This window comes from Colletotrichum spaethianum (genome assembly GCF_022836535.1).
Source record: "Colletotrichum spaethianum MAFF 239500 DNA, contig39, whole genome shotgun sequence".
In the NCBI taxonomy this organism is placed as follows: Eukaryota; Fungi; Ascomycota; class Sordariomycetes; order Glomerellales; family Glomerellaceae; genus Colletotrichum; species Colletotrichum spaethianum.
Window position 1 is genome coordinate 12,962 of NW_026054809.1, and position 15,792 is coordinate 28,753.

The 15,792-nt window shown below is 50.9% G+C and overlaps 7 protein-coding genes across 7 annotated transcripts; 4 read left to right on the forward strand and 3 right to left on the reverse strand.

The window, feature by feature from the left end:
- Positions 1–758: 758 nt before the first annotated feature.
- On the forward strand, positions 759–2,287 carry ColSpa_10756 (putative acetylxylan esterase A; the record flags this gene model as incomplete). The annotated part of the gene is made up of 4 exons (XM_049276968.1): positions 759–1,078; positions 1,158–1,617; positions 1,684–1,708; positions 1,842–2,287. 4 exons carry the CDS (start codon positions 759–761, stop codon positions 2,285–2,287), a joined length of 1,251 nt encoding a protein of 416 aa, XP_049132925.1.
- A 1,411-nt stretch (positions 2,288–3,698) lies between these two features.
- On the reverse strand, positions 3,699–4,605 carry ColSpa_10757 (uncharacterized protein; the record flags this gene model as incomplete). The annotated part of the gene is made up of 4 exons (XM_049276969.1): positions 3,699–4,062; positions 4,119–4,308; positions 4,365–4,479; positions 4,540–4,605. The coding sequence occupies 4 exons, from the start codon at positions 4,603–4,605 to the stop codon at positions 3,699–3,701; spliced, it is 735 nt and encodes a 244-aa protein (XP_049132926.1).
- Positions 4,606–4,697: 92 nt separating this feature from the next.
- Positions 4,698–5,302, reverse strand: ColSpa_10758 (UNC93-like protein; the record flags this gene model as incomplete). The annotated part of the gene is made up of 3 exons (XM_049276970.1): positions 4,698–4,834; positions 4,913–5,006; positions 5,108–5,302. The coding sequence occupies 3 exons, from the start codon at positions 5,300–5,302 to the stop codon at positions 4,698–4,700; spliced, it is 426 nt and encodes a 141-aa protein (XP_049132927.1).
- A 1,303-nt stretch (positions 5,303–6,605) lies between these two features.
- On the forward strand, positions 6,606–7,947 carry ColSpa_10759 (uncharacterized protein; the record flags this gene model as incomplete). Its single annotated transcript, XM_049276971.1, has 3 exons — positions 6,606–6,631; positions 6,732–6,981; positions 7,045–7,947. 3 exons carry the CDS (start codon positions 6,606–6,608, stop codon positions 7,945–7,947), a joined length of 1,179 nt encoding a protein of 392 aa, XP_049132928.1.
- Positions 7,948–10,237: 2,290 nt separating this feature from the next.
- On the forward strand, positions 10,238–11,017 carry ColSpa_10760 (2-haloalkanoic acid dehalogenase; the record flags this gene model as incomplete). The annotated part of the gene is made up of 2 exons (XM_049276972.1): positions 10,238–10,836; positions 10,891–11,017. 2 exons carry the CDS (start codon positions 10,238–10,240, stop codon positions 11,015–11,017), a joined length of 726 nt encoding a protein of 241 aa, XP_049132929.1.
- An 876-nt stretch (positions 11,018–11,893) lies between these two features.
- ColSpa_10761 (endo-1,4-beta-xylanase G) lies at positions 11,894–12,657 on the forward strand (the record flags this gene model as incomplete). The annotated part of the gene is made up of 2 exons (XM_049276973.1): positions 11,894–12,183; positions 12,243–12,657. 2 exons carry the CDS (start codon positions 11,894–11,896, stop codon positions 12,655–12,657), a joined length of 705 nt encoding a protein of 234 aa, XP_049132930.1.
- Positions 12,658–14,116: 1,459 nt separating this feature from the next.
- Positions 14,117–15,188, reverse strand: ColSpa_10762 (uncharacterized protein; the record flags this gene model as incomplete). Its single annotated transcript, XM_049276974.1, has 2 exons — positions 14,117–14,804; positions 14,938–15,188. 2 exons carry the CDS (start codon positions 15,186–15,188, stop codon positions 14,117–14,119), a joined length of 939 nt encoding a protein of 312 aa, XP_049132931.1.
- Between the last annotated feature and the right edge of the window lie 604 nt (positions 15,189–15,792).

Here is a 15,792-nt window from a genome sequence, read left to right on the forward strand (position 1 = left end):
GAAAGTCTGCCCGGCTAGCGCCTTGGCGCGAATATATCCCCGACGAACGACGACCGCTCCCCGGCCAGAGTTTGTCACGGTTCGACCGTACCCTGCTAACGACCTCAGCAAGGGAGATCCGCTAGCCGCAACCGCGCGGAACGGTCCTTAATCTTGGTTCGGGGCCCGCATCAACGTGGTTATGCTTCTTCTTCGTTGTTCTGGACCAATTAGGGCCGCGTGTCTTGCCGGGCCAGGGCTCCGAGGTTCGTCGAAAGAAGCACTCCTCGCCGTAGGGCTTCGACGATGTGGGCTCGTCGCTTCCCGGGGGTTTGGATCTAGGAAAATCGCAATACGCGGTTTACGTTGTAGGGATGAGGCAAGATGAGGACGTAGAACGGGGAATTGGATGATGGGTTTCTGGCGTTGGTCTAGCCCCTTTTTCCGCCTGAGTGAAGAGGATCGAGCTACTTATATGCCGTGATGGATAGCTCGTTCTAGTAATGCTTTTTTCTCTGGCTTTTGGTCTTGTCTAGTTCCCTCCTATCTTCACTTTCTTCATTCGTTTGTCCAAAAGTGCGGTCTCGAGGAATTTGGCTGGTTCATGTTCTGATTGCCGCTTCGTTGACAGCATTACATTCCTTGTCAGTTTGACGCTTCACTCGTTTATCATTGTCATTCGCTACAAACATATTTTCTGAGTTCGACATAGACTCGACTCAAGACTCTTTCCAGTCACTCAACCATCTTGAACCGACCAGTTCAACACCAACACCAACATGCCGTCTCTTACCTCGACCGCTGCCCTCCTGGCTCTTGCGGCCACCTCGACCTTCGCACTGACCTCGACATCGACCAAGTCTGACCTCGACGGCTCCGTCTGGAAGGCTCTCGAAGGCACCAGCCAGCCTCAATCTCGCGCCGCGTTCGCCGGTCCCCAGCAGCGCAACCGCCCGACCAAGCGCCAGTCCGGGTGGAACCCGCCCTCGGAGCTGTCAGGCGCGCTGACCGAGGTCTGGGAGCACTACGAGAAGACGTACGACGGGTCCGTGTTCAACAACAAGAACTGGGGATGGGACCAGGTGGTCGCGAATAACGGGTGAGTCGTGCACCCCTTCCCGGGAGAGAGGCCCCCCGTACTTCCAGAAGAACTGACACGGTTATAATCCCACCCAAAGATCCCTCAACATCTGCGTCCGCTGGGACTCGACCGCCTCCGTGACCGCCGCGCAGCGCACCAAGATCGCCAGCGTCTACGCCGCGCAGTACCAAAAGTGGTTCAAGTGGGTCTACGGCTTCGACGGCTTCCCCTATGCCAACGTCGACGTCAACATCGTCGGCTGGGCCGTCCGCGACGAGGCCCTGCTGCAGGGCTCCACCGACGACGTCGACGTCTACACGTCCTACAAGGACGGCGAGGGCGTCCCAACCTGCGCGCCGGCCTGCGATCGCGCCGCGCACCTGAACGGAGATTTCAGCGCGTGCAAGGGCGGCGAGGGCAGCCACTTTGACCACTCGCTCTGGCTGACGGACGGGCTCGAGGGTGGCTTCGGGTACGACTGGGGGCAGCAGGTCGGCCGGGAATATCTGCTGAACAACATTGATTCCGGGAGCGTGCACATTCTGCTACACGAGATGGTGAGTCTGGTCGAGGGGGGATGAGCTGGTGGAGCGGTGTGTGCTGACGGTTGGTTCTTCGTAAAGGGTCACACGTTTGGTCTGGATGACTGTGAGTTTCCCCAAACACGAGTGTGTCTTGCTGAAGATGGAATGCTAACTCGAACACAGTCTACGGTATGGCACACTCATGAGCGGCGATTTCTTTGCGCGCACTTTGACCGGACTATGACTGACAATTGCAGACTGGACCCCGACCGGCCAATCCAAGTTCATCATGCTCGCCGGCTCCTCAATGGAAATCACCGACTTTGACGGCTGGATGTACCGCAACTGGTGGTACGAGCTCTCCAAGAACCGCGGCTGGACGAAGTCGTCCTCGTCCAACTCCGGTGCCACTGCATCGGCATCCGCCTCCGCCTCCGCCGCACCGACTGTCAAGGAAGAGGCCGTCGCGAGCCCCACTCCGGCGCCCGTTCAGACCTCCGCACCCATCGTCGCCGATCCCGAGACCACCGCCCCTGCCGCGGCAGAGCCCAGCGCACCCGCTGCGGGAGACTCGGATGCCGAGTCGGGCGTCACGGTCGCGCGGTGGGGCCAGTGCGGCGGTGGTGGATACGCTGGTACGACGGTCTGCGCCGCTGGGCTGACTTGCGTCAAGACAAACGAGTGGTACTCGCAGTGTCTGTAAACGATTCCGCTGCTGCGCCGTTCGCCTTGTGGGCCATCTACTTCGGTTGAGCGATGAGAAACACCGTTTGGCTGACCCATCCGTCAGGGAACTGTCGGGGTGTAAGTCGGTTTTTATCTTCTTCGTTTCTATATTTTCGGGGCTCTTGGAGGTCTCTCTGTATATAGACCTATTTTGAACTGGTTCTTTGGGGTATCCCCTTGCCATAGGGTTTTCTGGTCTAGCTCTCGAGTTCTATTCGCATTACTGCCTGCATCCCTCACCGTGATGGGTACTTGCCACGATGCAGCAGTCGAATTCGAGACCATTCTCCTGCAGTGCGCTTAAGAGCATAACTGAATGCTTGGTACCTATCCTGATAGACTCGAAGCAACAACGGGTGGAAACGAATTTGGAACGCCACCCCGGTAGCCCTGGCCCATCAGTAGTACTGGCTCGCCCCAGTGCTTCCGGTCCTATGATAAATCCCAATCCATCAACGACAGTTGCTGGGATACAAGTAGTCGTATCCGTGTTAAGGGAAGAGAAGTAAAGAGGTGCCGGGTGCTGGATGTAAACACTTTTAGGTAGTGAGTTCCGAAAATCCGCAACGAACCCAAGAGGACATGACGGCGCACAAGATTTGCAGGTGTTCAAGGCACACCCTTACCAATATGCCTGAGCGGGGGGTAAAGGGGATGCACTCTTCTATGTACTCTATATAAACCTGCAGAGATACTCATCTAGGGGACTCCCTCGTAAAGTCGCACAGGTACCAGCGGCACCAAAACGCGGTTTGAGAAAAGATAATCGATACTCCAGCACCGTACCCTGTGCAGTCTTTATAGCGACAGGGGTGAATGCATGCGCACGAGGGAGACCCGGTGGGATAATGTGTCAAGATCCACATCGACTTGTAGCAGCCTTCATGATGGGGGTGCCCTGACTAGGATATTTCCTTTTTGGTGCACAAGCTCTCCAAGCTTGGCAACCTTTTACGTCAAATACAACGACATTGCTGACGTAATGTCAAGCGCTCATCCCCTTGATTAGGACGCAACAGACAACCATCGTGAATGGGACCGCAGTGCTTTTGTGCGCGCGATATGTTACTCGCATACACGAGTGAATCTTGGAATGAGGCACACAAGAGAGGACAGCCGTCAACAACCAGCAGTCACACAAGTTCTGAAGAATTGGCTTTATATTGCAAGCCGGATGAATATACGTGTGCAAGAAAAATCAATAAAGGGCTGCGCGGAGAAAACTGTCCCTGCACAGTTGACATGGAGCAATCAAGTTCACCTTCTGAATGATTGGACATAACAAGCACCAGAGCATTTTCGGTTCTTGATGACGAGACTAAACACACATTATTGGTCGTCTGGCTGCTACAACCCCAATATTCCGCAAAAGTTAAACCTGACGTAGTCTATTTCCTATCCGGATCCGCGGCACCTTCGATTACGTCCACTTCTCCTGCATCGATGTCTGTGGTAGCAGGCGCCTCTGGAACCATCCGGATCAGGAATACCATGCATGGGATCGTAATGGCCAGAACAGCGGCGTTGATATAGAATGGAATCCTAGGGTCGGCACCGCTCGTGGAGTTGAGAGCATATGAGACAGCTTGGCCAGCGGTTTCAAAGGCTCGGAACAAGCCACCTGAGCGAGAGGAGGACCCCACATCCGTGGAGAAGGTACCCAGAATCCAGTACAATGACAGCTGAGTCCAGTATCCTGTCGAGAACATGATCAGGTAAGGAAGGTAGGCTTCGGCCCATCTCGCGGTGTGTCTATGAAGTTGCAGTCGTTAGCTTGCTTTCCAAGTATAGAGCACAGAACGACATACGTTTCATAGTCAAGGGCAACTTCCAACTTGCCCCCGCCGAACTTGCCGTACTCGATGCCGATCCAGATGAAACAGGCCGCCTGGGGAATGACCCAAAAGATAAACGAGATCCATGCGCGCTTGGCCTGCGACCACCGGCGCATGTCCAAGATTTTCCCGTAGACGATGACCATAACGATAGTAAGGCTCGCTAACAAGGTATGTTAGATTCAGTTTCGGTCATCTAGTGCGCACGAGTGCACTTACGTGTGATCAAAGAGGACAATGCGCGTGCCCGAACCGAAAAGTGTAGAGAAAGATAAGTCCCCATCGTTCCGCCGTAGAAAAACGAGTAGAAGGCGGGGATAGAAATGAGCCACGTCTGGTTATGCTTGTCAGCTACGCTCGAAGCAGTTTGAAAACTCAATGGCAGAATGCTCACCTTCTTGCGCTGTAGGTGCTTCCACAAGGCAACAAGCTCCCTCTTCCAACTTATATTGCTGTTCATGGGGACTTTTATACCATTACTACGTCGTACGCGTCGGGTGGGAGACAGAAGGGCAGCCCAAATCGGTCCGGTGCATTCTGTCAAATCCACGGTTAGAGGTTTCCATTAAGAACATTGCAGCAACACCCACCAAATGCAACAAAAACAAGATAGGTAGACCACGCAATGCCTCCTGCGGATGCCTTGGAGTAGTTGGTCGAAAAGTTGATCGCGCCTCCCATGACACTGCCTGAGTTTCGCATGGCAGACCATATACCTGCTCGACCACGTTATTGAAAGTAACTTTCACTTTTTTCAGAATGCTTACCCAAGTAAAAGCCCCTGTCATTTGGGTCCGGATAGGACAACATGGCGGTAGTCTCAGCAACGTACAGAAACCCGTTGGTGAAGCCCCCAACCAGCTACGTAGAATTATTAGCATTACAAATAACATTAGAATGGGCGTCGGCAGAGTTACCTTTGCAAAGAGAAGATACCAATCCACATCATACTTTGCGCTCACATAGTAAGCTGAGCCAGCAAGCGGCATCGTCACTGCGGCAATCATGCTTGACCACTTGATGCCAAACTTGTTGATCAAAGGACCACCAAAGAGGGTAATCAAACACCCGGCCATGTAGCTCAGCGCGGTCGCCAAATTCGCCAAGTACGGAGTCGAGAGGCCACCACCTCCAAGGTTAGAAATGGCGTCGGACATGGCTGGACCCATGAAGGAGAGGCTACACAATGACGCTCGTTACTTTCATGTTCGCTTAGGAAGCCATAAAGCCTTGGACTTACGCCCCAAAAAGGATCATTTGGAATAGAACGCCTCTATAGAATTTTGTAAACTTCGAGGCGCGGAGATAGGCATCGTCAACCTCCGCTGTGAAGCCTCCATCGTATACATGACTGGTGCCAGCGGCAACGTCCGTCGTGTCGGGCACTTTGTTGTCGTCTTTTGACTGTGAAGTTGCCATAGTACAGAAAGAAGCAACCGATGCGGATCAAGAATTGTGATGAAGGTTCGTGGATCTGGAGACCAACCGGCATTGACCTGTATATAATTGTGTTCATACCAGTAAGAAGGCTCTCATTGGTCCATTCCATTTTGTTCAAGTTGCCAACTATTCTTTCATCAGCCAGCACCAGCGACGACCACCCCTCAGTTCCCAGCCGCAGGACACAACGTTGGCTGGCTGATGCCGCTTATCGTTGAAAGCTTACGCAGTTTACCGGACCAGGGTCTTATCTTGGTTGTCAGGAGCCAGGGTTCCCCGGTTTATCTATCAACCACCCCAAGCTGCAGATAGGTAGATAAGCAGCATCAAGTCCGTATTGAGGAAGCATGATAGATATTGGAGTAGACTTTCTAGCAATTCACTGGCTCCTAAATGACTATGACCGGGCCGGGTGCCTGTTCTGGACAGGATTGCTGTTTCTGGCGCCCTGGGCAGTTCTCAGTTGCTTGGATGGGCGGACGGAGGCCGGATCTTTCAAGAATGCGGATTCACTGACTCCAGTATCCGCCCGACGCAATTGACCGGGCCGGTCAGTCTCTTGAAGACGTTTCTGTCCCCTGTTCCTTCTATCTTCCTGCCAACTCGCGGGACAGAGATGGCTTCCCACCTCCGCACTTACGTAAGCAGAGCCGATCGCGGCGAGGCATCTTAGATGAAAACCTCCTTGACCTCTTATTAACGGCGGGCGCGGCGGCGCTTTCTAACAAACCTACGCGATAGCAGTCATTCAGGCCCGTTTTTTGAGCTCAGAAACGACCCTTTCTACGCAGCCATGCCGCCTTCCCCACTCCCCGTTCCGAACTCCACGACCTCCTTCTGGAGGGCAACCCCGCACCCTCTAGACGATCATCGGTCTACCCCCGAGCTTCCAAGCCAGGTCGATATTGCAGTCATTGGCGCTGGTTATGCGGGGGTTGTGACGGTATATCACATACTCGAGCTTTGCAAAGCCCGTGGAGTTTCACCTCCGAGGATTGTGATTCTTGAAGCTCGGCAAGCATGCTCTGGGGCTACTGGACGCAACGGTACGCCTAACGGCCATCCAAGACACCCCAACACAGCCGTTTCTGACTAGTATGATACAGGGGGCCATCTCAAGCCTGACCCGTACAACCGTCCCTCCAGTCTCCTTGCCACGCACGGCATTGAGGCAGCGACTGAATGTGCGGAGTTTGAGGCCAACAACCTCTCCGAGGTAAAGAAGGTTATTGAGGCTGAAAGAATTGACTGCGACTTCGTCCTCACCCGTGCTGTCGATGCTTTAATGACTGACGCTATCTGTCACCGCATGAAATCTGGAGTCGAAACGCTCAGAAAGAATGGTGTCTCTGTAATGAAAGATGTGTACTATGCAGATGGCGCTGAAGCTGAACAAGTAAGTGAAATACCGTTCAAGTACGAAACTAGCTTAGCGCGCCATATCACTAACAGGATGCAGCTATCAGGAGTGAAGGGAGCTAAAGGCTGTCTTTCTTATACTGCGGGTCACTTGTTCCCGTACAAGCTCGTCCTCCATCTCTTATCCAAAGCCATTGACGCCGGTGTCAACTTGCAGACCCACACGCCTGTCAATGCGGTGACCGAAACCCCTGATGGGGAAGGCTATCTGACAATAACCACCCCTCGAGGCAAGGTCCGCGCTACCAAGATAGTATACGCAACAAACGCCTACACGTCATCCCTGCTGCCCGAGTTTGTCGACAAGATTGTACCTGTCCGTGGAATCTGCAGTCACATCACGCCCGGCAAAACCCCTGCTCCTCTACTGCCCACTTCATACATTATTCGGTGGTCAGACAACGAGTATGAGTATTTGATTCCGAAGCTGGATGGAAGTATTGTTGTTGGCGGGGCGAGAGCAACTTACTACCACGATTTGCCGTCCTGGTACAACAATGTCAATGACGATCAGTTGATCGAGGCTGCGAAAACGCACTTTGATGGATACATGCAGCGTGTGTTCCATGGATGGGAAGACAGCGGCGCGCACACGTCCAAGGTGTGGACCGGAAGTGAGTCAACTCGCCCAATCGAATTTAGTCCGAAAGCAGAGACTGATTATGAACTAGTTATGGGATACTCATCTGACGGGCTACCACATGTTGGTGTCGTGCCTGGAAGACAGAACCAATTCATCATTGCTGGTTTCACCGGACATGGCATGCCGCAGATTTTCCTGACCGCGAAGGGAGTGGCATCGATGATGGTGGCACAGTTGAGCTTCAAGGACACAGGCATCCCGAGAGTCTATGAGGCTACGCAACGAAGACTGGACAGCTCCACAAATTCGATACTCGAGAGCTGGAAGGCGGCCAATGAAGGGCCAGCAGCAAAGCTGTAACTGTGTGGCGGTGATTCTCACAGAGGCGACAACCTACCAAAAGAAGTCGCATAGCTTTGAACCAGGCAGTTGCGCATTTATCTTGACACAAAAAAGCCACTGTCCTCGAGATGTAATTAATGATAAATAAAAAATTGTCTATTATATAGCTAATACGATCTAAGCATCACATTAGTAGTCAAAGGTGTTACATTGCATGTTGTGTTGTCCGGGTAAGCTGCGGAAGCGCCACTCTAGATGTAGTTCTAGCGCCGATGACTGTACGTAGTCCGCATTAGTGCTGCCGCTGAAAGCATTAAACTAGACAAGGAGGGACAACAGCCGATGATTATGAAGACACCCATCCACACCACTATGATGTGCATATCGAAATGGTTAACCAACAAAACCAACTTCTGCTAACGATGCGGCCACAACCGTGGAACCGCAATTATGGCTAGCAAATACCAGGTGGGGTAGGAAGTGTGGTTGTAAGGTATGATGAGTCAAATCAGAATTGAATAGCAGTACTGACGCAATGTTAGACTGCTAGCAAAGCAGAATTAAATGTACTGTAGCTGACCATGCCAGACATGTCTTTCTTGATAGTGAACATCAATAGATCTCGTTAAGTTCCCGACCGCATTAGTAGAGGAAAACTTTAACCATAATCCACCTGTTTTGATTCATTTGTGTGTAATCAGCTGCACCGGTCACTAGACTTCCTTGGATGATGCAGGCCGTCCCCTTTTCAGAGTGCCACAGCTATTCTATTCAACATTTTTGACATTGCTTCAACCGTTTCAGAGGATTTCTGTGTAATCATTCTTCGTGTAAATATTAGCATCTGGGGCATCCTACATAGGCTTCGATCTCCAAGAATAGACCCTCAAGGGCACATGCAACAAGTGCAGGACTAATAAGCACTATATCTTCTCTGCGGTCATTAAATCGTCATATGACGAAGACCTAAACGAACTCGAAATGGAATGAATGTTATTTCGAGCTGCTCATGTCTCCATAGCCGTGATCTGAGGAGTGCCGGAAATAACACTTGGCCATAATGAAATGCTGCCCTGTGCAAAAGACCGAGGGGCGCCAAAGTTGCCCTCTGTCGATTCCTTGCCTTATCTTTCCATCAAATCTGTAACATATCATTTGATAAGCTCCTGCCCGAAGCCCGAGTCTCCACCCACCACTTGAGTCTTCAATCAACATTGACCTGATAAGCCCGGGCACTGAAACCACGCTGGAGCGAGCACCGGTAGCCGGCAGCTAATGCGAACGGCCCGGCCCCGGCACGAAAGCCAAGTATCTGGAAAGGAGCGATGGGCTCTATGAAAGATGCGCCTATGGAATGCCAATCATCGCGAACGGGGGTCGCCAATAAGAGAGCCAGAGTTGATTCCAGGCCAGCTCTCGATACAGATCGGTATCAATGTCGGTAATTTAGGGATGCTTAGAGCAAGACACAGAGATATTTCGAGAATTTGGCACTGCACTGGACCGTCCTTTCAGCAGATATCTGCGTTACAAGCATCACATCTGACGATTTAGTTTCGAGTTTCGGTTCACGATCTCTGTGTTTCTTTATGTCATTATTCCATTGAATCCTGTTTTTTTCTTACTGAAAATCGAAATGCACACTGGGTTACAAAGCGCTGGGCCAATTGCTTGCCAGCTTGATGAGTAGCGTCCTTGTCTTGGTTCACCCCCTTCTGAGGTAATCAATCGGAGAATGTCTTATCTCAGCCAGACCCCAACCTTCGGGATAATGTGGGTCACGATTGATTAAGCCCATGGGGAAGGTCATTTAGGCAAGCTTAGTAACCAAGTAGCTTGAGAGGGTAATGCGACGTACACACCCCTGGAGGTGTCATTGGATCTCCTGTCTCAGCCAGCGAAATGGCAGCATGCATGTTAGAGCACCGGGCCGGTGCCTTGATCGAGATCCATTGCAATGTCATCAGTCAAATCCAAGTAGCACAGTAGATAGATTGATACCGCTGATAAGGTTGCCGTGAGTCAACCAGCCTAAGGTTCCCCCCCGACAGCAGCGAACCGGGAACAGCGCCGGAAACCGACGTGGTAGACCCCGGCACTTTGATCCCAAGTGCGGGGGTGCGAGAAGTGCCGCAAAAGGGCGCAACCATGCAGTGCTGGCGGCAAGCCTCATATTTAATCTGCATCATCTTGGTAACACCAACAGTACACACTAGAAGACGCCCTGAAGCACCCTTGCGTCGTGTAACCATTTGTTCATTATTACCTCTTCACATCGTTTCGTGGCATCTTGTCTAATCTTTTCACCATGACTACTCCCAAGAATGTTGTTTTCGACGTTGTCGGCACGCTCGTCTCATACGAACACCTCTTTGAGGCCATTGACGAACGACTTGGTGAGAAGCTCCGGGCCCGAGGTATCCTCCCCAGACTTCTCGGATGGTGTTGGCTGGAGGTAGCCGAGCGCGAGTACACCTATCTTTCCATGTCTGGGCGTTACGTGGTGTTCTACAAGGTCTTTACAGCTTTGTTCTATCGATGCCTCCACTACGCTGGCATTGAGAACCCCCGCTCATTCGCAAGCGACGAAGACGTGACTTACCTGATTGATGAGTGGAAAAAGCTTCAGTTGAGAGAAGGAGCCGCTGAGTGCATTACTAAGCTTCGAAATGCTGGTTTCACCGTATGGTGCTTCACGGCCGGCGACATTGCTCGTGTGGGAGGCTACTTTTCTCGTGGCGGGGTCGATATGCCCGCTGAAAACCTGCTCTCGTGCGACACTTCCGGGTTGGCCAAACCGACCCCAGAAGCTTACACCCCTATCTTGGAAAAGCTCTCCGCCGGCGGTGGTAAGCCCTGGTTTGCGGCAGCGCATCTGTGGGATGCGTCAACAGCAAAGACCGTTGGGTAGGCACTTCTCGAAGGCGTCTTGCCGTGCTCCGAGTGGCTAACCTTTTGCAGATTCAATGCGGCATACTGCACTGCCATGGAAGGAGAGGCGCTACCTGAGATCTTCGGAGAAATGGATGTAGTGGCAGAAACACTACCCGCTATGGCAGATAAGATGATTGCCACCTTGGAAAAATAGGGCGCTGTCACAAATTAGGACTCTGAGGATTGGCAGATTTAATTGTTTGCATAGCGGATTGGATCCTATTAGCACTGAATTATAGGATCAACCTTCACTTGATCTCCAAAGCAAGCTTAATATTCCGGTTGTGAAGATTGGCCAGCCGTCTAGGTGATGCCCATGGATACCAGAAAGCAAGGCCTGTAGGGGGGTATCATTAACAACATGCAAGGTGCTAATGACTTTATCCTGTTTACGGAGCATCCGACTAGATCTGGCTTGGGATCCGGTATTATGTCATCGAGAGTATGCCGGTAGTAAAAGAAGAATACCTTACGAACAGTCCGTACCCTATCGGATTGCTTGAAGGCTCTCGGCTATTAGGCTAGCATGTATGGGATATAGTGGGAACTAATCCTTGGCAATGATTTTCTGTTATCCACGTGCCACGGGATCCCGGAGGCTAATGCTCTTATGGTTATTTCTTAGACTGACGGCAGGAACTTGTCCGATCCCTGATTAATAGAGCCAGAGCGTCTGAGCCATAACTAACCGACGATCAACGGCGTGCTGGGAGTTTAGCCGAGAGCCGATGTGCCCCTACGTTGCTGCCAAGATATGAGTGTACGTAAGTCGTCATGTCCCTTTCTCATGGCGATATTAGCCTGTAAAATAGCTAGGATACAGCCTAAATCCACCCTCCGAAAGCATAGACAATTTCCGAGACTCTCGTAAGGTCAAGATGGGCGTGGAGTTGGTCTATTACTCTAGTTGCAATAACAGCGAAACGTTACATATATAAAGCACTCAATTGTACGGGAAGATCTCAACCACCACCGCATCAACCAAGATCTTGTATATACTGGACCGCCAACTGAATCCCTGCTCGTCACTATGGTTTCGTTTAAATTCCTCCTCCTTGCGACAGCAGCAGTCACTGCCGTGCTTGGTCGCCCCTTCGACTTCCTCGATGAGCGAGACGACGGCAACTCGACTGAGATCCTTGAGAGGCGCCAGGTCACGCCTAACTCGGAGGGCTACCACAACGGTTACTTCTACTCCTGGTGGTCTGATGGAGGCGGCCGTGTTACATACACCATGGGTGAGGGTAGCCGATACCAGGTGAGCTGGACCAACACCGGCAACTTTGTGGGTGGTAAGGGTTGGAACCCTGGCACTGGCCGGTAAGACATCTCTCGAGTGAAAAGTTGCTGCTGTAACAATGGCTAATCTCTTGTGATAGAACCATCAACTACGGTGGCGCTTTCAGCCCCAGCGGCAACGGTTATCTGGCCGTTTATGGCTGGACTCGCAACCCGCTGGTTGAGTACTACGTAGTCGACTCTTATGGCACATACAATCCCGGCAGTGGAGGTCAGTACAAGGGCACCGTCACAACTGACGGCGGAACCTACAACATCTACGTCTCTACTCGCGTCAACCAACCCTCTATCGACGGCACAAGAACCTTCCAGCAGTACTGGTCTGTGCGCACCTCTAAGCGCGTCGGAGGCTCTATCAACATGCAGGCTCACTTTAACGCCTGGGCTAGCTATGGATTGAACCTTGGCTCGCACTACTACCAGATTGTGGCCACTGAGGGTTACCAGAGCAGCGGATCTTCTGACATCTACGTTCAAACTAAGTGGTATGTTTAGACCTCATTCGAAAGTTTGATATGTCAGTTGCTAATCCAAAACAGAGTCGTTCTCGGAGCAACTGAAGCAGAGCTGCTTAGGTGCTGCTTGAGACCCTTTTTTATTTTATTTTAGCAATGCGGAAGTGAGGGTGATGAATCGGATTTTTCAGAGACTATGTACCTGTTACTACGTTCTATCAGCTTTCATTACGCGCATTTTTCTGTCTTTTAATTACATTGCGTCTTTGGGCCCATGAGAAGCTAAAGATTGGTGTTGGAAGACCTGCCGTAGAGGTCTTTTGAGGAAGTATCCGAGAAGACTGAAAGCGGCAGGATGGTATGGTGACTTTTTTTTAGTGGCGGAGATAGCAATTAGGCTGGATGAGAAGCAATACTTGATCCAGTTACTCGCATCGAACTAACAATCCGAAAAGAACATTCATTGTGATAACCCATTGTATATCAGCTGGAGACACGAATAGTCTTGCGAAACCAGGTAGTTGCATGATGAACTAAGGGAGCAAAAGTGGTGACCGAAGTGGCCTTTGCAATTGCGATTCCATGCTCTGTAGTACGACGTATGGGACTATGTTGACCTAGACGGTCTAGACGCAACAGCCGTGACGAAGAAAGTGGCAAATTCGATTACACCTGACGAGGTTATTGCAAGCTGCAACGCAAATTCAAACAAGAATAAAAAGCAGAGTATAACACACGGGCAGCATGAAGAAGGACAAGAGCAACAGTAGCAGCGGCAGGGAATGGGAATCTAGAGCCAACAACGCTGCTATCAGCAATTGAAGAAGACGTCTGGGACGACTACGTTGCCTGGCCCTGGCGGAGAGATTATAAAATAGAAGTTGCTGAGCGAGCTGAAATCACCAGAGGATATAGGGCATTATAGGCCTAGTTGGACTCGTCTGTCAAGGAAGGATCTGATAAGCGCTGTCTAGATGGAGCAAGCGTCTGCTGCAAATATCGATGCAACAGCAGCAGTCCCTCTGCAGCGCTTGATCTGAGCATTGAAAACACAAATGACCCTAGCAACAGCTAGCACTTTAGTCTCTTTCCACGAAAACCACCGCAGGATGTTTTCAGAAGCAACGACCTCAATTGATCTAGTCGTGTGGTATAAGGAACATCACTGCTATCTGCAGTCCCAGGCATATAAGAGTCCAGAAGTCCAAGGACATGTTACAGCAAGGGGCGTCTTGAAGGCAGTGGTGCAGAAGCTGTTGGCTTGCGATATCCGTCCCAGGCATCCGAAATTTACCCAGACTGTCCCACTTTCGTCTGGGTTAGGCTGTTGCATTGCCCACTTCGACATCCATAGGCTGATTACCTAGACTTATCAGATACTGGCACCACTCATAATACCATCTTCCGGTCAGCTTTCTCTTCTTGTTTGATTCCAAAAACTATTTGATTTGATTGAACAAGTCAAAAGCTAGCTTCTACTTGGATTTGTTCTGGACTTATTAAGTGGTTTGGGAAGTCCCCGGAGTTGGCGTCCAGGTCGGGTCGGTTGGTATACTGGAAGGAACAAGGTCCGAGCCATTCTCCACAGGTTCTACATCCGCGTCGCTCGTCGAAGTCGAAGTCGGTGGATCCGTGGTCGAAGGCTCCGTGGTCGAAGGCTCCGTGGTCGAAGGATCTTCGCTACAAGCAGCGGAGTCCGAACCGTCTCCTATATTGATGTAGAAGTCGCCATTGTAAGCGGCGTCCAGGGAATTTTGGAAGTTGGCTTCTGTGAACGGGCACCGTGCGTATTCATAGGTAACGCCATTGAACTGATCTGCGGCTGCTTGCGGTAGTGCGTCCCAGCTGATCATCGGAGGAGTGAGGGCATCCTCGGCGCTGTCTGCCGAGGGATACACGTTAACTTGCCCGTCGTAAGCCACGAGAGCATGTGTGTTTACAGATCCCGTGCCGCTGTCTCCGGAACTGTAGATTGTGGATGAGCTCGATGCCTTATCCCAAGCTTCTGTGCCAGTGGAATAGCTGACACCGGCGACGGTGTAGTCGCTGGCAGTGGGGTTGCACTGTTTCGTGTAAAGCCAGACCACCACAGTCAAGTACCAGTGCTTATGGTTTTCGGTGTTGGTCTGGATCTTGGGCAAGTACCACGAGTACATTACCCCCGTGCTATTATCGGAAAACCCTACTCTAGAATAGATTTGGCCATTGCTGGAATCCCGACAGTCCCCACCGCTTTTTCCACTAGGTTTTAGTCCAGCTCTAATAGACCATTGATGTCAGCTATAGATCAAGTTATTGTATGAGTTCTCTGTGTGCATACCCATGGTAGCCGTCCTTGTCGACAGCGGCATACGGGAAACACCCGCTCTTGTCATTCAGGCTAGGCTTGAAGCGAAGTTCAAGCTCTCCGCGCAATCCACCCGCAGACTGTTGTTGTAAGGGTATAATGGCACTGTGGTCCTTCCATTTGTTGTCAACCGCAACATCTCCGTCACGTGGAGAAAGAGTACGGCCCGATACGAGGACGGTCAAGCCAAGGGAAAAGAGTGACAATAACGAGTGGCGCAACATGGTCAGTGTGTATAAACGAGAGAACACAACTAAAGGAGAAACAAGAAAGTTATCGACTGATGGGAGGAAGCTTGATAAAGATGAATGTTCGATTTAGGTCAAGAATTTTACGTATCTTCTATCGAACAAGGGCACTTAACGGGGAAGTCCGATTGCTATGGGGCTTATTGCTTTTTTCTAATATTAGACCACTATAATAGATTCCGCTGCTTCTAACCCCATCATCTACTGATTTTCATAACACTTTATAATATGGGGTTGGGGGTTGCGAGTCAGCACGCAGTACTGTTTTTTATTTCTTTTCGACATCTACAATTCCATTTCCAGTAGTGCTGGGCTTTTGCTGCTTAAACCTTATTATAGCTTTGGCAACTTAGAGTTCTCCAATTGAAAAAGACTACGGTCTTTCCGTTTGGTTGATTGAGTAAATTCCAAGTAGTAGTGTTATTAGCCCGAGAGTGACTTTTCCTGTTGTCTAAGCACGGCAACTAAGATCAGCATATTCGTAGAGGGTGAGTTCCCCACTTGAACAGCATGCGCATGATTCATTTAACTCTTTTGTTTTGCGTCGATTGAAGTCTGCTTTTCGAGATTTCGATCTGCG